The following is a 27849-nucleotide window of genomic DNA, read 5'->3' on the forward strand; positions in this document are numbered from 1 at the left end:
TTGCAATCATTTTCTAAGACGGCAATTTAACATTTAATATTTCCCGTTCCCATAGTGAAACACTGGACCACATTCTTTATGAATGTGTTCATTTTGGTATTAGTTTACTTTCAAAGGTTCACGTCAGAAAATGAAAATTCCTTAGTCAGGATTGCAACAAAGTGAAATATGGCCTGATAATGTAGGAAATGCTGTTTACAATTCTTTAATTTGTTTTGCAAGTTTATTTTTACTGTATTATTTAATTGTATTTAAGTTGATTTTCTTTCCTTTTTTCTGGTACTATTCTCGCTGATGTTCTGTCCTTTTTTTACTTAAATATTATTTTCTATCGTAATGTTATAATGACTAGTTTGTTGTTGACAAATGAAAGTTTTTACTATTATAATTGTAAAAAATGAACTATATAAAAACGACAACGTGCATATTTAGCACCAGTTTATTATTTCTGAGTCACGATCTTGAACGTTCCTTAAAAACTGTCAATGCGCAAGCGCAGAAAGGGGTGTCACCACGAGCACGTCGGGATTTGGCGACTTCACGCTTGCGCACTGTAGTCATACGCTGATGCAAGAAATTTTGGGCGAAGCGGTGTGGGACTGATCGAAGAAGAAAGAAGAGGCATTTTTATTTCATTGTTCAGCACGCAAACATGTCAGGAGACGAGGTAAGGCACTCCGAGTCAGATGCTGTTTAATCCGTGTAGGTGTGAAGAACTGCTGGACGGAATTCGTTGAGTTTCAGGCGCATATCGGTGCTGGGGATGACTTTGGGCCTCGACTCTCCTGCTCCCTCCCTTTCTGTCCGCAGTAGCGCTCACATGGCTGCTGCAGTCGGGCTAGCACGGCCCGAGCCAGCCGGAATATCAAGAAAGTCATCAAGTATATTGATATACAGCTATTTATCGGAGCATATACGTTATATATTCTGAGCGTGGCTCATCAATTCGAGCTGTCGAAGCTTCCGCCGGACTCTCAGAGAAGAGTGGAAGCTAGCTATGTAGCCTTAGCTTCCCGTTACCAGAGCTGCGGAGCTAACTGTTAACGTTTTCTGCTGGAGACCAAAAGCTATCTGTACCTCGGTTTGTCCTTAAGGACAGCTCCTCTGGCTGTAAAATAAAACCAAAATACCAGAATTACCGCTGCTTAATGTTAATAGTACGACATTTTTATTATTATTTTTCTAACTGAATGGGGGCAGTCTGTGCAATATGTTAGTTAAAAATTCTGGAGGGTTACTTTACCTCAAGCCTTATTAAGAAACCTACAGCAGTAGGTAGGGTTTCTTAATAGTGTACTGACACACTCAGTGTACACTGGATCAACTCAAGAGTCCAGCCTCTGTCTGTAAAGATGATATGCAACATTTTGTTATCTGTTAAGTTGTTTTCTTTGTTCAATCCTTGATATGACTTCATGTTACTTTTTTTTGGCCTAAAATGGAAAAAATAGCGTCTTTCCACAGTCCAGTTTTCATAACTGAAAACTAAATTTCACAAGCGTAAAATGTTCAAACAAACTCCCACTGCCACTCAAAAGAAAAATCTGATGAAACATGACTTTCATAAATATATATATCTTGTAATTCTCACTGGTAATTGTACTTATGCTGGATTAGTCAATGTTATGTATATTTAAAGCAGCCATAAAGTGTCCGTACTAAATGAAGCTGGACAGCATTTCAATATTTATTTTGATTTGATTTTTTTCCTTCACTCTTTTTTTCAGATGATTTTCGATCCCAACATGACTAAGAAGAAAAAGAAGAAGAAGAAGCCCTTCATGCTGGAGGAGGACGGAGGAGAAGGGACGGGGGGAGAAGAAGCTAAGGAGGTGGAGACAAAGGAGGCAGAACCAGAGGCTGGAGATGACAAGGAGGTGGATCTAGATGAAGATGAAGGCAGGAAGAAAGGTTAGATCTATTTAAGGTGCGGTATCAGTTCGCAACTATGTTGTGTAGAGTTATGAGCTCGAAGAGGGTTTTTTTTTTTTTCTTTTTTTCCAGAGCCGTCGGATGACTTGAACGACCTAAACTTCTTCAACCAGAAGAAAAAGAAGAAGAAACCCAAGAAAGTGTTTGAAAATGATATGGAGGAGGGATTGAAGGTCAGCCATTGATTAAACATTTGCTGATTTTGCATTACTTTTAACTTTTTGCTTCTACTGATTTTGATTGGCTTACCAATAACTTTCACGTGCTGAGTTTCACTTCTCGCTTGTCCAAACCAGGAGCTGAAAATTGAAGGCGAGCAGACGGAAGCTATGGAGGAGGACAACCTGGATCTGATGCTCCCTAACAAAAAGAAGAAGCCAAAGAAAGTAGATTTTGATGAAAACGACTCCGGTGATAAAGACGACGGTACGATGAAATCACATGGTTTTGAAACTAGGGACTGAAAAAAGGGACATGGATCATAATGTTTGACCCATAATGTCATTTTTCTTTTTCTTCTCCCAGCAGTGGATGATGATGATGGCAAGAATGGTGATGGGATCTCCTTCAGCTCTTCCACAGGACCGGCCTGGGCTGGTTCGGAAAGAGACTACACCTACGACGAGGTAGGATGATACGTGAAATGAGAAAGTTAGAAACAATTCAGGAAAGGCAGAAAAAGAGTTATCATAGTTGTTTGTGAAGTTATTTCCTGTAAAGTGGGATAAATATTAGACTGTTTTCGGTTGTTTTGTACTGTGTGAGGCTGTGTACACATAGACATAATAGATTGTTGTATTTCTCTCTCTCTCATTAATAAATGTCCTGATATTAAGACCTCAGCCCATTTGGTTTTGTGAGCTCCATCCCCACAGATTTGTTAAACTGGAATTACTTTGCAAACCGTTTCTGCCTGAATAGAGCCTGTGTCCAAAAGGAAAGTCTGATGAAACATTACCTGAGACTAGCAGGGTTAAAAAATCTGATGAAACATTACCTGAGACTGGCGGGGTTATAAACGGATACCTATCCCTGCCAACCTTCCTAAGAGGCAAAAGAAACACTTCAAAATGATAAATTATTTTTTTGATTGCAATGATTTTCTAAGACAGCAGTTCAACATTTAATATTTCCTGTTTATTTTGTCAAACAGATAGTGAAACACTGGACCACATTCTTTATGAATGTGTTCATTTTGGTATTTGTTTACTTTCAAAGGTTCACGTCAGAAAATGAAAATTCCTTAGTCAGGATTGCAACAAAGTGAAATATGGCCTGATAATGTAGGACAAAGCACCAAGTTAGTGTCCACTAATTTGGTGCTTTGATCTACATTTATGTTGAAGTTTTGCACTGAATATTTAACGGCATTAAATGTACTTTTTGAATAGAGTTGTTAAAATCCCCCACTTATTGTTCTATGAGGAAATGAGTGAAACGGTTTGTAAAATTACAAAGTTGGATTTACCGGTCTGAGAACAGTGTTTATAAAAAGCACAGATTTACACACTGCTTTCCTTTTTTATTTATTTTTATCCTCAGCTGATCCCACAGGGCTCTCAATTTCTGTCCTTTTATATTCTGTGTTGAAAACTTTATGAACATAGACAAAAACAAAACAAAGTCACAGTATCGTCTCTATTCCAGCTCCTGAACAGAGTCTTCAACATCATGAGGGAGAAGAACCCCGACATGGTGGCTGGGGAGAAGAGGAAGTTTGTGATGAAGCCTCCCCAGGTGGTCCGAGTGGGAACCAAGAAAACCTCCTTTGTCAATTTCACAGACATCTGCAAACTGTGAGCCTCGTGTAGCTTTTTATATTTACTGACAGACGCATTTCAGTGACACTTGTAGTATGTGTAATCCACAAACTGATTTCTTTTTTTTCTTTTTTCATGCGATTAATCACAGGTTGCATCGTCAGCCTAAACATCTCCTCGCTTTTCTATTGGCTGAGCTGGGAACGAGGTACGCTTTTTGTATTTTAAGTGATGTCAGTTCTCAAGCTAAGTTTGTGGCACGTTTTGTTTTTGTGTGTTCACTTTAAGTAAAAGTTTAATTAGCGTTTTTCTCTGTCAACAGCGGCTCCATTGACGGAAATAACCAGCTTGTGATCAAAGGCAGATTTCAACAGAAACAGATAGAAAATGTGTTGAGAAGATATATCAGTAAGTAGGAACGACGTGTTCTTTACAGTGAAGTTCCATTGATGGGGGTAAAATTAAACAGCCCCTGCTTGTGAACAGTAATGTTGAGTGGACTGTTCTCACCCCTGCAGAGGAATATGTGACGTGTCACACCTGCCGCTCACCGGAGACCATCCTGCAGAAGGACACTCGTCTCTATTTCCTGCAGTGTGAGACGTGCCACTCCCGCTGCTCCGTCGCCAGTATCAAGACCGGTTTCCAGGCTGTGACGGGCAAGAGGGCGCAGCTCCGCGCCAAAGCTAACTAAAGGCCATTAAAACTGGGCTTCCCCCACCTCTTCTCACGGTCCAATCTTTCCCCATCAGAAGGGCCGAAGCTGGGGTCGGGCGCCCGCTTGATCTGCTAAAAGGACTCTCTGAATTGAACTGCGGGAGGGTTTGGCTGTCATTTTGGTTGTGTCATGGCCTGACCTGACAGGGAGTGAGAGTGTCTAAAGATGAAAGATAGGGTTCAGGCACCTGATAAGCAACAGATGTTTGACACATACACTGCTGGATGCATTTGATTTGTTTGGTTGATGGACCCTCCAGCTCTTAGGGTTTTTTTTTTTCCTGTTTCCTATTTGCTGTGATTCTTGATTCCTCCAAAAAACCCTTGATTTAACACAGCTTGAAGTTTAGTTTTTGTTTATTTTTCCACTTTACATGCGCCAGACGTTAATATTTCTTCAGATTAGCCAAATTGTAGATAAGCTAAGTTCATCTACAGTAACAGAACCAACGAATTGTTGACTTGGTCACTTCTGGGTTTTTTTCTTTTTTTCTTGAACTCAACTAAAGGGTGTGTTCTTGTTTCTGGTCTGGTCCTAAATGATATATACAAAAAACTGTCAGTCCAGGATTTTCTACTCAAGCTTATAGAGACAAACCAGTCACCGGGCTGGAGTACATACAGGAACATGTCACTGAAACTAGTGTGTGAGGCTCCTAACACAGGACCTGCTTTTGATCATTTTGTAGCAGGAGACACAAAACTAGAAGACTTGGGGGCTAATGAAGGGGAGAGCAACATTAAGAGTACTCTAATAAAGGAGGCTGTTTATGAGATGAGTAGAAATTATTATACAGTATGTTTGTGAGTGCTTTTGTGGCACTGATGAGCAGTTTGTGTACCTATTTGATTAGAACATTTTGTCAGCCACTTGAGGTTTGATGAAGTCAATTTGAAAATAAAGATTCGATTTTTCTCTTTTTTTTTTCTTTTTTTTTCTCCGATGAGCAGGATTCATGAGCTAATGCCAGTCACTAAAATAATAAAGTAATAATAAACTACAACTTCTGAGCAGGCACCTCAGATCGTTTCCTCCTTCAGGTTCCTATTTTGCAGTGTGGTTAACAGAGTCTATCAAGGAGTGTCAATCTAATTGTTTTGAGAGGAATGTGAATATAAAGGTCTCGCTGGAATCATTTTAAAACCTGGTTTTTACAAAAATAAAATATTCTACTCTCTCTCTCTCCACTACTTTCTCTGCTTGCATTAATGACGGTGCCCGTTTAGTAATTGTCAGTCATGATAATGACGTCATGTTTTCACTGTCACAATGGAAAAAGGTCGTAATGATCAGTGAACGGCCTTGGCTCTCGTCATTATGGCCCCCTCCCATTTCTAAATATGGCCATTGTTTCAAGTCCCATTAAAATATTTAAGTCTTATTTGTGTGACTTGCTCAGATGTGATTGACAGTCCTTGTGAGGCCTACGGTTTGCTGTAATGATACAAACACAGACCCACAAGGTTAAAACATGAGCAGCTGATAACCATGGTAACTGAAGACAATGTCCTTGAGTTTGGTGATTACATGTCGAGTTGCAGATTTATTTTGAACCTGACTGCAGGATAATATGTCAGGTTGGTGCCATAGTTAGGTTTCCTCTGCAGGCCCAAATGTCACTATATTATATAATTGTTTTTTGTTTTTAGCTGTGCTTAAACTACCAGTATGCAGGCAAATGCATCAATCACTGATGTATAAGTCACATAAATCAGCCAGACTTAAGCACATAGCCTATCAGATAAGCACTCATTAATCTCTACCACTTGCCATATTCTAAATGTGTTTCAACAATTTTATACAGCCAAACCATGAATGTTTAATTTAAATTCACAAACTTTGCACTTATACTATCATTTGGAGTCAGAATATGGATGCTATAGATATAGTTGGCCAATTTATCCAATAGTTATCAAACCATTGAGGCTATGCTGTCTCAGTTCTGCTTCACTTTGTACAACTCGGACTTTCAATCAGTGCAACTCCAGGTGATGTCGCCTAAAGAAATACTCAGATTCTGCAGCAGCTGGATGTTTAAGTGATGAGGAGCAGAGGTTAATGGTTTTGTGGAGTGGTCATTGAGAAAGTATTGACTTCTGAATGTGAATAAGACCAAAGAAGTTGGTGACTTGACTTTCAGAAGGACACGAACCGTGTGTATCCTGGGACAGGCTACTGATGTGGTGGAGGACTATGACTACCTGGGCATCCACATGGAAGGCCAACACAGAGGCTTTAAACAGAAATTATAAATGATAGAGATATTCCGTCACGCAGCTGTGGACCATATGCATCAGAAATTGTAATACCAACGGAGTGAATAAACTGATCAGTAAGGCTGGTTCTGTGTCTGGCTGTTAACGGGAATTTTTCTAATTCAACTTTATTGCAATAGAGACTTTACTATTCCAACAATTTACTGTTTAGTTGCATGTGTTTTTTAACTACCTAGTTTTTGTGACTGCGGGTGTTTTCTTTTTCTTTGTTTTTTTTTACAAGTAAAATTGTACCCTTTTTTGAATTAGTTAAGATGATCTCTGTATGTACCCACTGCAAACTACAGTTACAAAATGCCTCTAGTTGGAAATGACTAGGGCAGATTTTACATAGGATTTAACTAGTATTTTCCTCTCGTGCGCGTAATGTCTGCGGTTTTGTGATAAACGGTAGCTTTTAATTTGGAGTTCTGTTCCGGAAATTGATCATCGTTAGCTTCACGCTTATTGGCTGGGTTTGGCGAAACAGCCGACCGGTTGCTGGCGGAGAGCTAACGGCAGTAGCATTCAGCAATTTCGGAGCAGTAGTGAAGAACAGTCACTCTAGGCGAATCACAATGCCTCGAGTTTATATCGGACGACTAAGCTATCATGTCCGCGAAAAAGATATTCAGCGGTTTTTCAGCGGCTATGGGAAGCTAATGGAGATTGATTTAAAGAACGGGTAAGTTTTCGGCGGAATTTTGTAAGCCAGAGTCCAACGAGCATGTCGTAGTTAGCATTAAAGCTAGCCATTCATGCGAACGACGCACGGACTCGGGGGGCATTTCACTCTTTTACGCAGATAGATATATATTTTTTAGAAGTTAAGTTTGATTCTAAAACGCAATATGTCGATGTATGACATTTAGTATTGTCCTTATAAATGTAAAACGTTTTGTTTCTTTAACTTCATTCATGAACGTTTAGCAAATGTCGCGTGGCCAACATGGCGTCTTTATACTTTGCACGTCGCTGTGCTAACGTATGCTAACGCTAATTCGTGGAAGTAAGCGGGTAACGCTCATTTCATACTCATGCTTTTAAACCCTTTCTTTTTGCAGGTATGGATTCGTGGAGTTCGAAGATAATAGGGACGCCGACGACGCCGTTTACGAGCTAAACGGGAAGGAGCTGTGTGGGGAGCGGGTGATCGTCGAGCATGCCCGGGGCCCGCGACGAGACCGAGATGGCTACGGTGGGGGTTACTGGGGTGGTGGGCGCAGTAAGTGCAGTCTATTACAAGATACCCTCTCTTCCCCTTCCCCTTGGGGTGAGGTGTCGACGTGGACTGCACAGACAGCTGTTTGAATGATTCATGGTTACGCTAATTTTAACAGACTTGCCGCATAGGTTTAGATACTCAGCTGGCCCTCGATCAGGTTTTTCCAGGTACCCCTCATGGGTTATAGCCAGCCACGTGGGTAGCTCTTTAAGGCGCAGGTTGCATGCAAAGTTGTAGGACTGTCAGTAGAGATGTTGTTCATTATATCACGCAGTAACTTCATTACATGCAACCATGGTTTATCTTCATTCTTACAAATCAGGGAGTCCAGTTTAATTTTATATCACCCTGCTGAACAGTTCTCAGTCTGTCACCCAAGGGGTAGTGACCTGCAGGTTTTTGCTCCTCCATAGTGATTATCATCACGAGCTACATGCTATTTGATTGCAAGGGGCAACAATCTGTGAGATTTAAAGAGCAGTTTTGAGTCTAGAGTTTAGTGTTGTTAAATAACATAGTTTTCTTTTCATACATTGTAAAATTCACTTGAACCATAACTGTCATTTGGGCGAGCCATGTGAAGGTGTCTTTTTTTATTTTTATTTTTGTTTGTTTGCACCAGAGGGGGAAAAAAACAAGCTGAACACAAATCACCACATACATAGCTACCTAGTTAGTGTAGTCATTAGGAGTAGACTAACGTTTTCATGTGAAATGTGTTTTAACTTTGGTCTATATATAAATTTTTTTTTATATTCAACATTAACAAAAGTCCTTGATGTTTCAATTTGAAAGAGTCCAGTTGCGGGCTGAGGCTGAGAGTCCATTGAGGCTAAAGATGACTGGCTAAGATGACTGCCTGTCCCGTTTGGCCTTGGCTTTCACCTTACAATGTGTGTGTGACCTTTGCCCCCCCTTGATCCTTGGCTGACCTAACCGGAAGCCATGATGACAGCAGCCTTTTGCCAATAGACCAGGGGTGATGGTGAGGATTGCCATTGGTTTTTATGTTGACAGCAAACATAAGTGGATCGGCACCTTTACAGACCTTACAATCTAAAGAAATGTTGTAAGATCAAAACTGGAAAAAAGAATTTCAGACTGACATCCGGTTAAATAAAAAGATGCCAATTTTCAAAAGATCGGTGTGTTTTTAACACCGTAATCAATTTGAACAGTGTCCCTGACTGCAGCCTTTGTGGATGCCTCCTTTCTGTTTGTGTTACAGGATACACAGGTCTTGAAAGAACATCACTGTCCATTTGTTTTATGCAGCTATAGCATCACAGTGATGTACTGGAGTAAGACAGATGCTGATTTGTGTTTTTTGTATTGCCGGAAACAGATGCAGTGGTGTTCTTTGCAGCAGAAAACAGCTTCCAAATGTTGAAAAATACAAACTTTAAAGAGCCCATGCAGTTGCTTGTAGAGCACTTAACTGAAGCTGTTTGAAAATGAGATCAAAGAAACCCCTTTGACTATTTGTACAAATTTAACCCCCCCCACCCCCACCCCAAGGACAATAATCTGGAAACTCACTGCCTTGAGTGCATTTGATAGCCCAGAGCAGTAGTACTTTGAATCTTGTTTGGTTTAGTGGGTTCTAACTATTTGTGTGTGCTGTCGTTTTTTTTTTTTGTTGTTTTTTTATAAAGGTAGCGGTTACAGCAGCCGCAGCCGCTCTGGCAGGGACAAATATGGACCGCCAGTCCGCACAGAGTACCGCCTCGTTGTGGAGAACTTATCCAGCCGCTGTAGTTGGCAGGACCTCAAGGTAAATATTTGAAAATAAGAGAGGGGAATCTTCAGATAAAGGGAAAGTGTATTGTAGAAGTGCTTGGAATGAAATCAATAATCGGCACCTCATCCTCTTCCTGTCCACCAGGACTTCATGCGTCAGGCAGGAGAGGTGACCTATGCAGATGCCCACAAGGAACGCACCAATGAGGGAGTGATTGAGTTCCGGACTTATTCCGACATGAAGAGGGCTCTGGACAAGCTGGATGGTACTGACATCAACGGGCGGAAAATTCGCCTGGTGGAAGACCGTCCTCGCAGACGTCGGTCTTACTCTGGCAGTCGCTCCAGGTAAGCAAATTTCTTACTGCTGACTGCTTTAAGATGAGCCTCGCTTTGGTACATTTTGTTTATTTAACAAGAAACTGATGTAAAAAATAAATAAATTTTAAATCGTGCTGTGTCATCTTCAGATCTCGCAGTCGTCGTCGCTCCCGTAGCAGGAGAAGCAGAAGCCACAGGAGCTCAAAGAGTCGCTCCAGATCCCACTCGAGGTTAGGATCAATGTAATCTTGGAACCGTAACATGGAGATTTAAATTAAATTATTGGTATTGATAAGTTCTGTATGTTCAGTATGACATTTTGTCATGACATTGCTGTCATGTAAGGTGGGGCTGTACTGAGCTTTGCTTCTGTTCCTATAGGTCTCGTTCCCGCAGCAATAAGAGACGGCATCATTCCCGCTCCAGGTCTGAGAGAAAGTCTCGCTCCAAGTCAGGAGACCGCAAATCACGTTCTCGCAGATCTCGTTCTAGATCCAACAGATCCAACAAATCCAAATCTCGTTCACGCTCTCGCAAATCTCGGTCTCACTCCCCCGAGCACAAGTCCAAGTCTCGTTCAAAGAGCCGCTCTAAGGTAAAGTCGGAGAGGGATTCTCGTAGCCGATCAAAGGAACGGTCTGCTGAGAAGAAGTCCCGCAGCCGCTCACCCTCTCCAGTAGAGAATGGAAAAGAAGAGCATGTGGCCAAATCTGCCTCTCGCTCCCCATCTCCACAAGAGGAAGAGTGCCGATCCCAGTCCAGAGAAAAGCGCTCCAGGTCTCGCTCCAGGTCTCGCTCCAAGTCTCGCTCCAGATCTCGCTCCAGGTCTCGCTCCAAGTCTCGCTCCAGGTCTCGCTCCAAGTCTCGCTCCAGGTCTCGTTCACGGTCTAGATCAGCTTCTCAGGATTAGTGGGTGTAGAGAAGGGAGAGGTTTTCTTATTGTTTAGCTTGATCATTATGCTGTACATACTGAGCAGTGTTTAATAACTGGTTTATGCTTCTGACGCCCCCCTTCAAATGTACATTTGTCTTTTAACTTGTTAAAGCAGGAGTTTATTAGACCATCAACCACAATACAGCCGATGCTTTTTGAACTTGTTTCAGATGATCTGCTCCCTTTAAAAAAATAAAAATTAAAAAAATAAAGTTTACAAATAAAATTAAGAATTTTGGATTAATGAAAATGGGTGCTGGGCTCTACAACTATAGCCTGAGGAAGTTGATGTCTCTGTGACTGGTGCCTGATTTGGTAAAATTTAGGTTTCTTACTGTTCTGCTTTCATTTCAAGTTGTTTGTTTGGTCAGTGAATATTAAGTTGTCTTAAATGTTCTTTTATTCAGTTTGCAGCTGTTTGTTTTGGTTGGTAGTCTGACAGTTTGCTTTCCTTGTGTCTCCAGGCCTCTTATGTCTGAAGCATCCATCTTTGATTGGTAATTATTTTGTGTCGTACTCTTTCAAGCTCGCATGATTGTTGAAGAGTAGGCTCCAGGACTGGAGCAGTTGAGTTGACCTGCACATTCGGTCACATTCTTCGAGGAATCAGTCTGTCTTCGTGTTAAACGATGCATATTCAGGATGTAAGAGCTTGTAGTGCAGAACTTCTTAATTTAAAGATGAGGGTTTGGACTTCACTTTTGAGTAACTTGCATTGTAGATGGATTATTTTGATCCCTTTTAACTACTTGTACATAGAGTAATCAGCACAAAGCAATCTTTTGGTAGCTTTTTGGGGGGAGGAGGTTGGTAACATTAAGCAGGTAATCTATTAAGGGCCTTTATTTTAGTTTTTGATTTTCAGTTTGACTAGACTCCTTTGCAGCGTCCTGTTTTTCCTCAGATTCTTCCATTGCGCCGATTGCTTCCCTGGTAATGTTTTCCCTCCCCAGCTTCAGAACAGACTTAAGGGTTTTGGAAAGCCTTATTTAAAGTTTGCAGCTAGTACTGTTTTTGTGCTTGAAAGGTCCATGTGTTCAGAACTCCTGTGAGTCTGTAAACATCAGACTTGCTGAACTCAGCCACATTCTCCATCTTGTGGAACTGACTTTTTTTTCTCCCCCAACATGTATGAGATCTAATGGGGAAAAAGTCCTTTTTTATGCTATGTTCAATAAAAGATCTTCATTAAAAAATAAACTTGCTGCCTGACGTTGTTGTCTGGATTATAAAAACCTTGACTGCAGTATTGACATGACCTATATCCTGCTAATTATATAATAAACGCTCGCTCATTATAGGCTGCAGTTGTGGAGGAAATGAGCAGAGCGCGTATTTATGGATGTAAGCGGGAACATTTCGCTCGCATGCTAAATAAAAATCGTTACAGCAGCTATTTTACGCTTTTGCAGCTAATCGAGGGAGCACTTTTTTTTTCCACCTATCGACCATTACTGAAAGTGGAGCGACGCACTGGAAGTCTTTCTTTTGGCGTTAAATTATAGCCAACGAGCGGTGACTGTACTGTGGTCCCGCGCATGCGCAGTCCAAGCCCCGGAGCCGCAGGAGATCAGAGCTGGTAAGCCAAATTTCAGTTCCTGAAATCTGAAAACACGAATTAAAATCAAATTTTAGAACTTTCCTCTAATTATAGAAGGCAGAAGCATATTTTAGTCACACTGGGTTTAAAAAGAAACCCGCCAGTCTGTTGTTTCTTTTTTTTCTCCCCTCACCGAGGTAAACCGTTTTTGGCGTCAGAGATGTAATCAAGCACAAAGCTTATCATCTTTAATATATACATTTGATAATGGCTCGCGGATCTTTGACGTAGCAGGTTTAAATACTAATTTTAAATTTAAAGCAGTTGCGCCAAGGTTTAAAAAATACCCGGCACACTTAACGCTGTTATGAGGAGAAAATGTTGCTCATTCATTAAAGATATTGCCGGAATGGGCGATAAGGTTGCTTTTTTCATTAAATGGGATTTTCACAGGAATTGAGCCTCTGCTTTAGCACATTTTTTGCCTCAAGGATTTCAGATCCTCCGCCATTTTAACTGAAATGCTGTATTTTAGTCTCTGTCGGTGTGTGTGTGTGTGTGTAGACTTGGGAGCTTGCGCGTAAATATTGGTGTGTCACCATTATTCTTTTATTATTGAAAGGAATGCATGGCTTATAAAAGTTCATGGCTGTTTTGCCTTATTGGAAACACTTTTAGAGGAAGATTTTTTGGAGGGTGAAATGTAGTTAAATTTTAAAGTAAAATTTAAACTCTGTCCTGTACTTTGGATAAATAGTATTTTGTTGAATGATAAAAGCGGTGCTAATGTGGTAAATTAAAAAGAGATGTTTCAAGACAGCAGAAAATAATATTATAATAATTTAAGATTTGAATTTTGCATATGCCTCTAAATCTGACATATTCCAATAAAGAAATATATTTAAAAACAAGAAACAACATAAAAATGAAAGCTTAAATTGGCGGGATTACTCTCCCGTCCATACTGTGGCACTCCCTCCTCAGGTTTTGGGTACAGTCTCCTCTATAAATCTTTAACACACAATGTTAAAGCTGTTACCCGATAACCAGACAGCATTACTTTGTGCTATTTCTCACGCTGTGTCTCCCAGTGCTCCAGCACAACACACTGGGACGCCGTCATGAGTGCCAAAGTGAACATGGAGGCTCCAGCCAAAGAACCGGACTGCACCCCTATGGATCCGTCATCTTCGCCTCCCACAGAGACAATCCTCATCTGCGGGGGTGATGGTGTGACCAAGAAGGCTCGGCCTCAGCCCCACACCACCACTGCTCTCCTGCTACCAGGTGAACTCATATGTAAGCATGTTCACAGATACATACTCTACTAAAGCACTGTTGGGGAAAACACTGATCGTGTCTTCTGATCTCATTAGACTGAAAAACGAATTGAGAAGTGAGCCTTTAAGTAACCAGCAGTGTAATAATTTACCAGGCAAATTGTAAGGTCATAGTTCAGAATTTACACCTGCAATGTTTAACCTAATTCACAGGCATCACATTACAAAACAAGGGTCATTTTAATGGTTGACTTAATAACATCACATAGAAATATATACACAAAAGATGCAACTCATCTTATTAGGTCACTGTTCACAAAGCTGTGAGTTTAATAATCAACTCTGAGTCTTCATTTCCAGAAAACCTTCATAGACTTACTAAATGGCTTCAGATCATTCTGTCAGTAATTCAGGTCAGGTTTATTGATGCATTTGTGATACACCCCCCCCCCCATGAAAATTGAATTGTTAATTAAAAACTTATCTTTTCTTTTCATTGAACAAGTCATCCGCTTTAAATCTCAGTCTAATAAAATCATTAGCTGGATACATTTAAATGAAAATGTTAAAATTGACCTCTTTTACTTTAGGAGGGCAGATTCACCACGGCAACAGGTAAACAAGAGAGCCTCCTTTTAGTCCTTTTAGAAGTGCGGAAAGAGTCATTTTATTGAGCCACGGGCCGTTCTGTCATCATCATGCACAATATAAATGTTCGATATGAAATATCTAACTTCTCTGTACTGACTGCGGTGTTTATTTAGCAAACTTTCATTAGATGAAGCTATAGTTCTGATTTTTAACCCTAATGATTCAGCTGTAACCTGACAGGGACAAAATCTAGGAGATGTCCGGGAAGATAAAAATCTGGAGAAACAGACGAGCCACACTTTACTGATGGACCTGTGAGATTAGTAACCCAGACGGCAACAGACAGTCTGCCCTCAAGTCAGTTTTGGTTCAGTAAAAAAAACAGTTATTGCAGCAGTTTATAATCATTACATTTTTCCCCAATAATTATTCAGTAAAAATTTAATGTACTGATGCGCTGTAAGAATTTCATTTTTCACAGAGGATTTCATTATGTCTGCCATTACTGGATAAAAGTTTTTAATTAAATTTAGAGGAAAAACTGTGCTTTAATGTTCCCCAGTGTAAGCGTTCGTAATTTTATGTAATATCAGCCTTCAGTGATAGATGATGGCTCTCTTACGGCAACAGTAGAGATGTTTTACTCAGTTACTGGTAGCCTGATAGTAAGACTTTGCATGTTAGCATGGACAAACACGTTTTTAGAAATGTCTCAGCTTTTATAGAGCTGTTTACATGATGTTCAGATAGATTTGAGATATTTTAGTGTAATTCTGGGAGGGTGAGGCTCTTTAAATAAGGAATACAGATTGTATCGGGACAAATTAAGCCACAATGAATGGATCTGGAGGAGATGAGCTGGATCCAGACCTGATCCAGTCTGAATCCATGATGGTTATCTGAGTGCATCCTTAAACGTCACTGTAAAAAAACCATTGAACTCAGTTTTAGTCATTTCACGCTCATCTTCAATCAGATATTCTCAGCCATTTTTCCATCAATGTGACTGATTACAGAACAACACATGATTGATAACTTAAACAGTGATTGCTGCAGCAAATGTTTAAAGTGTGGGCAAACTGACTGACAGTGTGACAGCTGCATTACTGTTCACAGAGATTCAGCTTTAGAAAGACCGAGTCTATAGATTTAAATCTGAACTGACAATAAGTCTAAGATGTAATCGCTGTTATGTTACGTACAGAAAACAGTGAACTAACCATGCCCTCTTCTGTGAATGAATTTGCTGCGTTGTGCACTTTGACAGCGACTTTATGAAGGAGAAATTAAACTGTGCATATCAAGAGGGGAGGAGTCAGAGAGAGAAACTTGGTAACCATGGTAACTACTCAGAGTTGAAGTTACCTGTCGTTCAGGGGGGGAAAACAGTGTTTCCTTCAATTTAGGGTTAACAAATTCAAAGTTGTTTACTAAGCCTGCTTCTTGGAATCGGGCCCAGCTGATGGTTTAAGGATTGTTAAAGATGCTACATCCACTACCAGTCAAAAGTTTGGACACACCTTCTCATTACTTTAAGAACTGAAGGTCAGACAGTCCGGAAAATAACTAAACTTTGAATGCAGTGCAGTTGCAAAAACCATCAAGCGCTACAATGAAACTGGCTTACATGAGGACCGGCCCAGGAAAGGAAGACCAAGAGTTACCTCTGCTGCTGAGGATAAATTCATCTGACCAGCCTCAGAAATCACAAGTTAACAGCAACCCAGATTAGAGCCCAGATAAATGCCACACAGAGTTCCAGTAGCAGACAGATCTGTACATCAACTGTTCAGAGGAGACTTCGCAAATCAGGCCTTTATGGTCAAATAGCTGCTAAGAAACTAATACAAGCAGCAACAACAAGCAGAAGAGATTTGTTTGAAATACAATTATCAAAATTAGCACAAAACACATTAGACCAGTGCTTTGGTCTCATTGTCCAAATTTAAGATCTTTGGTTCCACCTGCCGTGTTTTTGTGCAACGCAGAAAAGGTGAACTGATGGTCTCTAGATGTATGGTTCCCACTGTGAAGCATTGAGGAGGTGTGATGGTGTGGGGGTGTTGTGCTGGTGACACTGTTGGGGAACTTATTCAAAACTGAAGGCACAGGAGATGGTTTGGGATTAGATGAACCGCAGAGTGAAGGCAAAAGGACCAACAAGATGCTGAGCATCTCTGGGAACTTCTTCAAAACTATTGGAAAACCATTTCATGAAACTCATTGAGAGAAGGCCAAGAGTGTGCAAAGCAGTAATGGAAGCAAAGGGCGGTTATTTTGAAGAATCTAAAATATAAAACACAAGTTATTTCACACGTTTTTGTTTACTACATAACTCCATATGTGTTCATTCTTAGTTGTGATCCCTTCAGTGAGAATCTACAGTTTAAATAGTCATGAAAATAAAGAAAAAACATTAAATGAGAAGGTGTGTACAAACTTTTGACTGGTAGTACATAGAGTTCACTCAGCCACTCCTCACTGCATGTGCAAATCCTGACAAATCTTCCAGTGCCTGTTCATAATTAATAAGTTTTAATGCATAATTTTTAATTCAGAGTTTCCATGTTCAATATTAAACCTTTAAGTTTTGATGTGTTGGCCGGACAGAGCAACACTTTCTGAGACGTTAGCTCTAGCTCACCAAAGCCGTGGAAGTTTTTTACTTTTTTAATTTTATTAACAAAAGAGATAATCAGGTAATTAAAACTGTGTTTGTCCAAAATAACAACAACATTAAGAAAACAGTTTGATTGCTTCCAAAATCTCTGCTCTGTATTAGATAAACCAAGACTGTTGTTGTTACTTAAAATAAAAACTTACTGAAATAAAAACCATAACAAAGTTTTGGGGGAAAAAATACTTTAATGAACTGATATAAAAATAAAAAACAGACACAATTTATTTCCCGACACAATCCTCCCATTTATCTGACTTGGCGTTAGACGCACATTAGCTTGTGACCCTCTCTGAGGCCGGGTCTGTGCCCCCGGGTCTTTTACAAACGTGTTAATCACTAATAACAATAATATAACACTAATAACCAGCAGATCCTGATTTCTATTGCAGTTTCTCATGTCAGAGAAATGTGCAGTAATACTGAGTGTGAAAACTGAGTGACGATATTAGCAGCTGTTTAACAGTTTTGTGAAGAGTGCTGATAACCAAGCCTGTCTGCAAATCTACAGAAACAAACAAATACTATTTGCCTGGTTGTCACGGCAACAGAGCGCTGTTTTTCCTTTACCATTTATAGTGAGTAAAGCAGATGACAATGAACTACATCACTTTGTGCTTTATTATTCCGAGTGCATCTTTTTACTCAGCTCCTGCCCATCAGAAGGTGGAGGTGACTCCAGCTGTTGCAGTGGGTAACCCAGGTAAAGGAAGCAGAGCCAATGAGATGGCAACGCCTGCACTGACAGCACAGGTGGGCGGAGCTTGTAGCATTGTCCATGTCCTAGAGTTGAAGGAGGGAATGGCCATCCTGCCCAGTAGCAACCTTAAGGTAAAGCGATATTAAGCTTTGCTGTGGTTTAAAAAAAGTCATTGAAAGTTGTTTTTATTTCTTTTTTGACAAAGTCCTGAATAACACATATATATATATATATATATATATACACATATACATGTATATACTTTTTTTTTTTTTTTAAAGCAGCATACAGTTTGTAAAGACACGGACACATTTTGACAGATGGTGCACTGATGCATGTGTGTGTGTGTATTTGTCTTGTAGTTCTGTGTGAGTGACTTAGGAGCTCTGAGCACATTGATCACCCCGGGCACTGCCAGCAGCACTGCTGAACCTGCAGCAGGGACTTCTGGGAGATCCACTGACGCAGAAAGAGTTCCAGACAAGCCAGGTAGACTCGTGGTTACGTAAGGTCATAGTAATATCAGGCACAGACACACAAATACTGCACTCTGGTGAATCATTTACATTTTGCACACACAGAGCAGAAAACAGTTTGGAACCGGTCACCTCTAGGATAACAGATTTTTATACTACTTAGCCACATGTGTTTGTTATATTTTAGCACATATTTGATAACCAAAGCAGCTTTTATATGTGATATTTCAAATATAACAGTGAGTTAAACTAGTTCTTGTGTTACACGTGTTTAAACAGCCTGCACTTTTATTTGAAGTACTAAACAGCATGGGCTCAGTCATCAGTGTGTGTGTGTGTGTGTGTGTGTGTGTGTGTGTGTGTGTGTGTGTGTGTATTAAGCATAAATGAGTGGTAATTACATCAGCTGTAGCAGAGCTTCTCTTTACAAGTGAAGAGGTTGCAGCTGCAGATTTCTTTGTAGACATTTAAAATCCAGCTGAGAAACTTTGAAAAGTCAAAGAATATTCAATAAAGATGCAGACGGGCGTGTTTTCACCTGCAGCCCTGTCTGTGACAGATGCGTCGACTCCTGCCAGCTCTGGGAGGGGCGTGGCCCTGGAGCCAGAGAGGTTGGTGCCGATCAAAGCTGAAGTCCAGGTTGATCCAGGACAACAGAACCATAATCCCAGAGCTCAGCGGACCTACACAGAAGAGCTCCGCAGAGACCCCATCACTGACAAGTATGTGCCCCGCTGCTCGGCCTTTATGTTTACGCGCCTCGCTCCACATGCATAAGCTCATCTTTCGTTCCCCGCGCCTCAGGAGGAGCATTGGCGTGGAGAAAGTGCCGGCAGGCGGGAGAGTCTCCCTCAACCCCGATCACCTGAAGCCCATGAGGAAGAGGAAAAGGAAGGAGTACCTGAGTCCATCTGAGGAAGACTCGGACATCGAGGGCACGGTGGAACCGCGTTGCTATTTCAGTTTTAAAGTTGCTTTTATGCGTGACTACCATCTCACCGTTTCCTGTTGTGTGCTTTCTCGTGTTTTCTTTTTAAGGATGAGAAAATGGATGATTCTAAAGCAGATGGCCGACACATCAGAGGAGGTTGGAGCATTTATTTCTTGCATCAGTGGTTTTGTTGGACGCATATCATCTTTCACTGGATACTATTACTACTAAGCTGCAACACTACATCACATAAAATCACATCATCTCTTTACTTCATCCAGAAGCTGTGTGTCCTTCTTTATCCTTTCATTACATACCCTTTCCTGTTTCAATTTATTTGAAAAAAAAAAACATGCAAGGTCGAAAATGTATCGAGTGTATAGAAGACATAATGTTGGAGTTTCACAGCAGGCTTAGATTTTTTAAATTCCGCTGCAGCTGACATGCCATTAAATTATCTTCTTCTGACTGTTTCCATTAGTTGTAAATTGTAATAAATAATTTTATAAATGTAATAAATGATGGTGTCTGTTTGCTGAAGGTGGAGACAGTAAGACAGAGCAGTGGACGTGGGCTCAGTACCTGGAGGAGACCAAAGCTGTTGCTGCTCCTAACAAGCTTTTCCAAGAGGTATGTACACACACACACACACACACACACACACACACACACATCCGTAGTAACCGTAGTAGGCAATCAAATCTATTGCTCGGAGCAAAATTGAGTGTAGCACTCTCAAGAGAGGGACAAAGTAATTTATGTCGCCAAAGCCATATGTTCATATATTAAATCAAGGATTTAAAACTAATTTCACATTGTGCCCACTTTGAAGTGAAGCGGGCCAAATCAATGAAACTCTCCTTTCTGTAAGTGTAAAGAACTTTAGTTACACTTTTAATCTCTGAAGTATCTCAGTGTAAGAAAACAAGTGCAATTTCAGCAGTACGTCTCCGTTTTTCTACACAATAAAGAAACGCTGCTGTATCAAATGAAAGAAATCTGTCAGCGCAGCTCGTTGGGCTTAAATTGTAAGAAATAAGTGCTGAAAATTACACAAAAGAAAGCTCATTGCTGAGACTATTCCAAAACAGAAAGTGTATGTTAATTCAAAGAACTTGCTTCTTTTTTTTGAGCTGTGAGTGTATCCAGCAGAATAGTTTACCTACTACGTAGTTATGTTGATGTGGTATAAATGTCCATGGTCTTCATCGGTTAAGTTATAAAATGTTTAAAAATACAGTTAAAAGTCCAAAATTTATGCCATTTTCCAAACCTGTCTAAGCAGACTGGATTGGAGTCTTAGAGTGTTTGTCGGACCGATTCTGACCCCCGGGCCTTACGTTTGACACCTCTGTACTAAATGTTGGAGTTTGATTTTAAAATAATCTAAAGGTTTGTATAACAGTGATGAAAAACCTAATCTTGGAATAAAAGAGTAAAAAACATTAAGATGAAGACATAATCCCTGTTATTTTATTATTTTTTCTAGCGTTTTTCGGATGGTTTCTCTGTTCTTTGCTGTCACTCAGTTTCCCCAGAAAAATCTTTTATGCAGACTTTGCTTCCATCTCCTTGTTGTACGGAAACTTTTGCTGTTGTTTCATGTTCCAGTCCCAGAGAGTGCCGACAGTGAAGAACGGCTTCAAACAGGGGATGAAGCTGGAAGGCATCGACCCGCAGCATCCGTCCATGTACTTTGTCCTCACTGTGGCTGAGGTGAGCCAGTTGACCGTCGCCGCCAGGCTTCTTATTTAGGATCATTTTCATGTATTCACAGAATGCTTTGGATGCAGAATGAGTTCACTGAGGTGTCTCCTCTTCTGATATGTCATGTCAGGTCTGCGGTTACCGGCTGCGGCTTCATTTTGATGGCTACTCTGACTGTCATGACTTCTGGGTGAATGCCAACTCTCCCGACATCCACGCTGCAGGCTGGTGTGAGAGCACAGGGCACAAATTGCACACCCCCAAAGGTCAGAGGTCATACTTATTCTTACACTAAATAAATTCTTAAAAAATATTTGCCATCCCAGTGTGTGTTTTATTGACACAAGAAGTTTAGAGCGCATGGTTTCTTTTGGTGCAGATTAAGTAATGAGATCTAGTGTTTTTACTGAGCTCGGCTGAGTCTCTCCTGGCATTTTTACATTTAAAGCACACAGATGTGAAAACAATTCCTCTAAATCCTCTAAATCTTCCAACATGTGACTCCTTTCTGTATTTCTGTGCTTCCTGCAGGCTGTAAAGAGGAGGAGTTTACTTGGACCAACTATCTGAGAATGACTAAAGCACAAGTGGCTCCCAAAGAACTTTTTGCCAGTCCCGGAAGGGTAACCATCTCTGTGCAGTATAATATATGCTGGCTGTTTTAACCACACACACACATATTGGATGAGGTGACTGATTCAGTGCAAGGAAAATTCCCAACTTCAGCTATTATAATGAAAAGCTTATTTTAAGAAATGTGCACCTTAGATCATGATCGTGCAGCACTGAAGACAAACTGAACTGTTTTGTTTAATAAGGTCCTGGATAATTTTTATGTAAATACCAAATGCATGGAGATCATAATCTAAAAATCTTGACAAGTGGCTCAACAGCACACCAAAGAAGGTAACGCTTCCCCTGGTTTTCCAGATCGATGTGAAGTGTGGTTTCGAGATAGGAATGAAGCTGGAGGCCGTCGATCGTATGAACCCCTCCCTGATCTGTGTAGCAACCATCACCGATGTGGTGGATGACCGCTTCCTGGTTCATTTTGACAACTGGGATGACACATATGACTACTGGTGAGTCGTAGCATCTATCTGAATGCTTTTGGGAAATGATTTAAAGGATTTCTAAAATGATACTGTGATTGGGCTTTTGATATGTTCATATAAATCTGAAGCAGTATCGGTGAGAATACAGCTATTTAGATATTTCGTGCTGTCATACAAAAGGGTAATTATAATATCTCTATTCTGCTGGTGTAGCTGGAGGTTTGAGTTTAATCAAGAGGGGAGCAGTTGGCATTGTTAAGGCAGATTAATGATGGCTGCTAGAGTTTGCAAAAAGTTCTGAATCCCGTGGAACGAAATTCATACCTTTATTAGGACTGTACAGCTGTTTGATGCTGTGTCATAGGTGATATGTGACCATTTCAGATTATAAAATTACGTTTGTGAAATGTTCATTTCAGAACATTTTAGAGTGGCAACCTTGCTCAGAAGTAAAGGTTCGTCTGTCTGCAAAAAAAATCCAAAACCCTTGGACTTTTCTCAGTGTGAACATCTAATATGTTTTCCATGTATCCGATTTCTTTTTCAGTACATATCGCAGCAATTCAGACTACAGCAGCCGAGCTGCATAAGCACGGTGTATTGATTAGCATAAAGATAATGCCTCCATTAAACAAAGCGTAACAAGCTGGACTTTTATCTGGCTCACTCGTTTCAGCGCATGTGCCAGTTTTCTCCCAGCACACAGCAGATGCGTGCTGCTTTCTCGTTTTTTCACCTCTCTCTTTTCTCGCTCCTGTGTTTCAGTAAAAGTAACTGTTGTTCAATATTCAACACAGTCAGCTCAGATTGTTTACAGAGCAATGCAGAAAAAAAGTGTCGTGCAAACACTGACATTGCTGTAACACAATCTTCACAGAGATTCAGAGCAGTACAACAAATCCACCTTTACATCAATGTCACTATGGATACAATACTACTAAACAAGTGTCTTTAGATCACTTCAACAGAGAGAAACACAAATCTTTCAGGATTTAAAAGTTTCACTTTCTTCAACAGCTAGATGCTGATTTATTTCCTGCAGCATAATCTCTCATCAGTTCAGTCTTAATTTTCCTGTAAGTTCACAGAAATTTCTATTGAACCTAAATTGTGCATATTGTTGTGTGTCACAACATGCAGGTGTGATTCCAGCAGTCCGTACATTCATCCTATTGGTTGGTGCCAAGAAAGGAACCTCCCTCTAACACCACCCCAAGGTGAGGAATGTGATCCCTGTTAATCAGTAGTTTATCCGTGCTCATTGTCATATCATGGGTTCATCATGAGTTCTGCTCAGTTACTTTTTTGTACACTTGCCCTCTTTTTTTTTTCTTTCATTACCGTTAAACTGAGGATGAACATGTGACAGTTAAAAGTTAGTACCTGACATATGTATCTATGCTTAAAACTTACAAAAGCTGTTTTTTAATAAGTGATATATAAAGTCAGGCAAAACCGTGTAAGGTTTTATGGCTGTTTACGTTGGTGAAAGTTTTTTCCTGCACCAGATTATCCAGACCAGGGCCGGTTCTCCTGGTCTCGATACTTGGAGGAGACAGGATCCAAAGCAGTGGCTGCTGATGCCTTTAAAGTGGTGAGAATGCAGATAAAAAGTAAAGAAGAGCTAGCATTACGAACAGTAAAGTCACAGATTAATGGAAAATATGTCTAGTTTGTTTTGTTGTCAACGTGAATGTGAAATCCCATCATCCTCTGCTCCAGCGGTCACCTCACAGCTTTCAGCCTCAGATGAAACTGGAGGCCGTGGACAAAAGAAGTCCCGGTCTCATAAGAGTGGCTACAGTTGAGGAGGTGGACACGCATCGCATTAAGGTACAACTTTGTATAGTTCTTTAATGTTGTGGAATGATTACTTGAACCCATTTTCTTGAAGAAAATTAATTGATTGATCGATTCCTAAAGATTAAAAGATCCCAAGAATCAGTCAAAGAGCTGGAAGCAACACAATTAAACATAATCCCAGTATCAGCTTTATAAAAAAAGGAGTCAAGACTGGTTTGATGACAATAAAAGAAATCAAGTTTCATCAATCATCAGAGTAAATTAGATATAGATTCCTGCTCCAGTACTTTTTCCTTATGCTCAGCAGCTGTGCTTCAATAAATAAAACAATAAACAAGTCTGGAGATCAAATATCATCTTGGTGGACCACTTTTCAACCTCTCTGAGCTCCGCTTTCAAAGACCGACCATCCTGACAATCAAGCATATGATCCCTTCGGTCTGACCATCAGCATCCAGATAAACCAAGGTGCTGCTCGCGCAACCTGCAATCTAACTGATGCAGTGAATCAAACCTGGAAAACAAGCAGAAGGTGCCAGTCTCATGGGTTAAACCATCTTGCCTCGTCAGGAACAGCTTGAACAAGGATTTTGCAGAGGTGAAGAAGACAAACAGAGATAAAAGACTAGATCAATAAAGTGGATTGTGTGTGTGTAGATGATCGGATCAGTCATCAGAAATAACAGCACAACGACTAAGAGAAGTAAACAGAAGAAACAATAAAGTATGTTTAATGTGTGCCTGTCAGTTTGGATAGGTCTGCAGGAATAAGATCTTCCATGTCCAATTACTGTGTCATACGTCTTTGCAGTTGACTGTTGATTTCTGTACATTTTGAGCTCAAGTACATGTGGAGTATTTATATCTATTACAGCCCGCTCTCTTCTTCTTGTTCAGATCCATTATGATGGCTGGAGTCACGTCTATGATGAGTGGGTAGACTCAGATCACCCAGACATCCATCCAGCAGGCTGGTGCGAGGCCACCGGTCACCCGCTTAAAATCCCTCCACGGGACACTAAAACACAGCAACCGCATGGTAGCAACCAGCCTCATGTGACTCCTTTTTCTTCACTTAAAACTGGAGGTCAAAAATTCTAAGCCTATTGCTATCTTCTATAGACTGTATATAAAAGATAGAAGTGGCCACAGTGACATCAGTATTGTGTTACGGACTGTTCTGAAACTTTATTTTAATATTTTGTTGAACTTTGAAGGCAGTGCTGCTACGATATTGGCTAATGCTAGCACTGACAAGCTAGCTTACATAGCAAGTGTAATTCACTGTGATATTTAATGGCATGCTAACTTTACCTAACAATAAGAAAACTGGATTAACAGAAACTGTTCTTAGGTAATGATTTAATCTACATTGTCAGGCATATCCATAACTTTAAGATTTAATACAAGTTAAATGGGTGACTTTATAGACCAAATGGTTTTTTTCTGTTGTAAAGCCAGTCTCATGTGGACATTAGTGGATCTTTTTAAAGCCTCACGGTTTTCCACTTGTTATTTACATGATTTCTTTAAGGCATAATCAATGCCGTGATTGTGAATGTCAGCCTATGAGTGTATGTGAATGTTCTCCTCTGTGTTTGTATATATGTAGGTGTGAGGGAGCCTCCTGCTACAGGCCAGTCCACCTACACCTCCTCTGTTCCCTGTAAACCCATCAGTCAGCCCAGAACCAACAAATACAGCTTCCACAACAGGTAAATCCTGAACTCAGCTCTGTCATTCTGTCATTAAATGCATGATTTTTCCAAAAACTTGGGATGATGTGTAAAACCTAAATGAAAACAGAATAAAAAAAGTCAAATATTTGAACTGAGAAAGTGGATCATCATTTTGAATTTGACATTATCAGTCAATGATCTAAAAAAAGTTGGGACGGGGCCATGTTTTTGTTGACATTTTACACAGAGTCCCAACTTTTTTTTTTTTTAAATTAGAATTTTTTTAGATGCTAAAATGCACAGAAAGCATATCTCCATTTTTGTCTTTGAAACAGGAAGTGTCCAACTCCAGGGTGTGACGGCTCAGGCCATGTCACCGGTCGTTTCACCGCCCATCACTGCATATCCGGCTGCCCGTTGGCTGAGCGTAACCAGGGTAGGCTGAAGGCTGACCTATCAGACTCAGAGTGCAAGAGAAACCTCTTCTTTGGTCAGAGGACTAAGAAGACTCATTACCGTGGCAGGTAAAGTGGTGTCCATGTATTTGTGTGCATGTTTGTTTTTTCTCGCATTCATTTTCTGTATTTTCAGGATTGGTCGTCCTCCCAAATACAGAAAGAATCAACAGAGGGACTACCAGAGTAAGTTGCACTGTTTGTTTTTTTGTTTTCGCAGCACCTCACCTCAAAACAAGAAATACTAATAATCTAATCAGAAGATTTGCATGTTAATTGTTTGATATGCTGTATTTGTTACTGTGAAAAGGCCGGCAGACCTTTTGTAACTCACCGGTGAAGTTTTTAGAGCTTCCACTGAGCCTTGCAATCTAATAGAAATGAATTAACCGTTGCTTTTTCTGCTATGATACCCAAAATTAAATGGTTGTCAACGTATTTATCTTATATAATTACTTAATGCTTTTAAGATAATTTTACAATCACGTTGTCTTTATAAGATTCTAGATACAGTATTTAGACAGGCAACAGTTGCAACAAACATCCAGTCAGCTCATGTATCTCGTATTCCCCTCAAATTTCCATGTTTGTACAATCACGTGTTTCATCATGTGTATGTATGTTTCTGTGCACAGACATGTCCTCACAGGGAGTGTATCCATCACTGTTCATGTCAGCTTTGAGCAACCAATCAGACCGCACTCTGTCTTTGTGCTGGGAACAGCACTGCAAGCTGCTGCCCGGCGTTCAGGGCATTCACGCCAGCCAGGTGGCTGCATGGAGCGTCGAGGAGGTGGGAAAATGTCGTTCGCCTCTATAATTATTTACATTCTTTCTCTGACTTATACGATTACCTGAAATCCGCTGCATCTGTGCCGCAGGTCTTCAGATTTGTCCAGAATTTAATTGGCTGTGAAGAACAGGCTCGTCTCTTCAAAGAAGAGGTGAGACCAGAGGTGGATTAATAACTGAAGGATGAATAAAGATTTGCAGTCTTTACTGGTGACGTGTAAACATGTCATTCATTACTGATGCTGTTTAGACTGTCTTGCACTCTTACATGTTTGCAGCTGTATAATATTTCTGAGTGGATTTCACTGCTAGGGGCTACTATAATTTGATATTTGACCAGATGGAACAAACTCTTCTCCACTTACTATCTCCACATTTGTGTCTCTCTAGATGATCGACGGGGAGGCTTTCCTGCTGCTGACCCAGACCGACATTGTGAAGATCATGAGCATTAAGCTAGGCCCCGCCCTCAAGATCTCCAACGCCATCCTCATGTTCAAGAGCACAGACGAGGGACTGAAGTGAATCCCGCCCTCACTCAGCGGCAGCGCTGTGCCGCCAATCATCATGTGCCAAATTCATTCTGTTGCAGGGAAAAAGACCCTGACCCCTTTTTCCATGTGTTCGGTGTCCTGTACCCATCAGAGAGAGGGAGGAGGGAGGGGGGTGGGTGGGGGGGTGAGGTCCAATCAGGGTAAAGAGAAACAGAGCTGAGATTAGAAGATTCAGGTTGATTAGAAAATATGAATACTTTTGGAGAGTAATGGAGGACTGTCATGGATATGAGGATGGAGCACATGTAGGAAAACAGAAACTGATGGGTTTGGTTCACCCAAAACCCCTCAAAAAATATCCCTTAGCCACAGTACGTCTGTGTGTGCTGTGCTAAATCTCAACATTTCAACCCACATACTTTATACTGAATTTGAATTATAAGCCAGCGGGAACGGCTGGAAACCCCACAGTTGCATTTCTCTGCCTACCAAAGCGCACTTTACATCCATGTCTCTCTGCGGGTAACTTTTTTACTATTTGAACATAAAAATGTTATAATTTTATAAATAACATATCCTTTTAAGCTATTGTGAGAAATGATATCACAGTGTGAATTAAGCCAAAAGCTCTCAGCGACTTTTAAACACCGACTACCAAATTCTAATCAGTTCGTGCTTGAACTTCCAAATTTAAAGACAATCCCCGAAAACCTTCAAAAGGTATCATGTCCTTGATTAAGATGAACAAAGTTGTCCATCTTAAGGTATACAAACTTATGGACAC

General features: G+C 40.5%; 3 protein-coding genes across 10 annotated transcripts; all 3 read left to right on the plus strand.

Annotated features, from left to right (window-relative positions):
- The first annotated feature begins 510 nt into the window (after positions 1–510).
- On the plus strand, positions 511–5597 carry eif2s2 (eukaryotic translation initiation factor 2, subunit 2 beta). Of its 2 annotated transcripts, none has more exons than XM_086277856.1 (9): positions 511–667; positions 1728–1911; positions 2005–2105; positions 2229–2358; positions 2458–2558; positions 3580–3728; positions 3844–3900; positions 4015–4100; positions 4211–5597. In XM_086277856.1, the coding sequence occupies exons 1-9, from the start codon at positions 653–655 to the stop codon at positions 4384–4386; spliced, it is 999 nt and encodes a 332-aa protein (XP_086133982.1). In that variant the 5' UTR covers positions 511–652; the 3' UTR covers positions 4387–5597. The 2 variants fall into 2 exon arrangements, with proteins under 2 accessions (XP_086133982.1, XP_086133983.1); XM_086277857.1 differs by having other exon boundaries at positions 2461–2558.
- A 1532-nt stretch (positions 5598–7129) lies between these two features.
- Positions 7130–12085, plus strand: LOC147305074 (uncharacterized). 2 transcript variants are annotated; one of them, XM_086276402.1, is made up of 6 exons: positions 7130–7350; positions 7730–7863; positions 9546–9664; positions 9776–9978; positions 10101–10181; positions 10333–12085. In XM_086276402.1, exons 1-6 carry the CDS (start codon positions 7244–7246, stop codon positions 10859–10861), a joined length of 1173 nt encoding a protein of 390 aa, XP_086132528.1. In that variant the 5' UTR covers positions 7130–7243; the 3' UTR covers positions 10862–12085. The 2 variants fall into 2 exon arrangements, with proteins under 2 accessions (XP_086132528.1, XP_086132529.1); XM_086276403.1 differs by having other exon boundaries at positions 7136–7350; positions 7730–7890.
- Positions 12086–12231: 146 nt separating this feature from the next.
- Positions 12232–27221, plus strand: l3mbtl1 (L3MBTL histone methyl-lysine binding protein 1). 6 transcript variants are annotated; one of them, XM_086276396.1, is made up of 22 exons: positions 12232–12464; positions 13517–13724; positions 17623–17804; positions 18036–18162; positions 18694–18871; positions 18954–19089; positions 19188–19236; positions 19622–19710; positions 20692–20796; positions 20918–21053; positions 21319–21410; positions 21718–21869; positions 22983–23059; positions 23351–23436; positions 23565–23675; positions 24543–24732; positions 25258–25360; positions 25660–25848; positions 25916–25965; positions 26415–26572; positions 26661–26723; positions 26962–27221. In XM_086276396.1, the coding sequence occupies exons 2-22, from the start codon at positions 13547–13549 to the stop codon at positions 27094–27096; spliced, it is 2586 nt and encodes an 861-aa protein (XP_086132522.1). In that variant the 5' UTR covers positions 12232–12464; positions 13517–13546; the 3' UTR covers positions 27097–27221. The 6 variants fall into 6 exon arrangements, with proteins under 6 accessions (XP_086132522.1, XP_086132525.1, XP_086132526.1 ...); XM_086276399.1 differs by having other exon boundaries at positions 25940–25965; XM_086276400.1 differs by having other exon boundaries at positions 24543–24684.
- The last annotated feature ends 628 nt before the right edge of the window (positions 27222–27849 follow it).

The sequence above is a fragment of the Aulonocara sp. 'chitande type north' Nkhata Bay genome, linkage group LG20 (assembly GCF_057382095.1).
Source record: "Aulonocara sp. 'chitande type north' Nkhata Bay isolate Kocher_YH1m ecotype deep benthic linkage group LG20, A_spYH_male_GT1.1, whole genome shotgun sequence".
NCBI lineage: Eukaryota > Metazoa > Chordata > Actinopteri > Cichliformes > Cichlidae > Aulonocara > Aulonocara sp. 'chitande type north' Nkhata Bay.

Coding starts and splice junctions, on each gene's coding strand:
- eif2s2 (XM_086277856.1), top strand. Junction 1,912..2,004: donor AGATGAAGGCAGGAAGAAAG/GTTAGATCTATT, acceptor CTTTTTTTCCAG/AGCCGTCGGATGACTTGAAC. Junction 4,101..4,210: donor TGTGTTGAGAAGATATATCA/GTAAGTAGGAAC, acceptor TCACCCCTGCAG/AGGAATATGTGACGTGTCAC.
- LOC147305074 (XM_086276403.1), top strand. CDS start 7,244: ATGCCTCGAGTTTATATCGGACGACTAAGCTATCATGTCCGCGAAAAA. Junction 7,351..7,729: donor GAGATTGATTTAAAGAACGG/GTAAGTTTTCGG, acceptor TTCTTTTTGCAG/GTATGGATTCGTGGAGTTCG. Junction 9,979..10,100: donor TACTCTGGCAGTCGCTCCAG/GTAAGCAAATTT, acceptor TGTCATCTTCAG/ATCTCGCAGTCGTCGTCGCT.
- l3mbtl1 (XM_086276396.1), top strand. CDS start 13,547: ATGAGTGCCAAAGTGAACATGGAGGCTCCAGCCAAAGAACCGGACTGC. Junction 19,237..19,621: donor TGGCCGACACATCAGAGGAG/GTTGGAGCATTT, acceptor TGTTTGCTGAAG/GTGGAGACAGTAAGACAGAG. Junction 21,054..21,318: donor CAAATTGCACACCCCCAAAG/GTCAGAGGTCAT, acceptor TGCTTCCTGCAG/GCTGTAAAGAGGAGGAGTTT.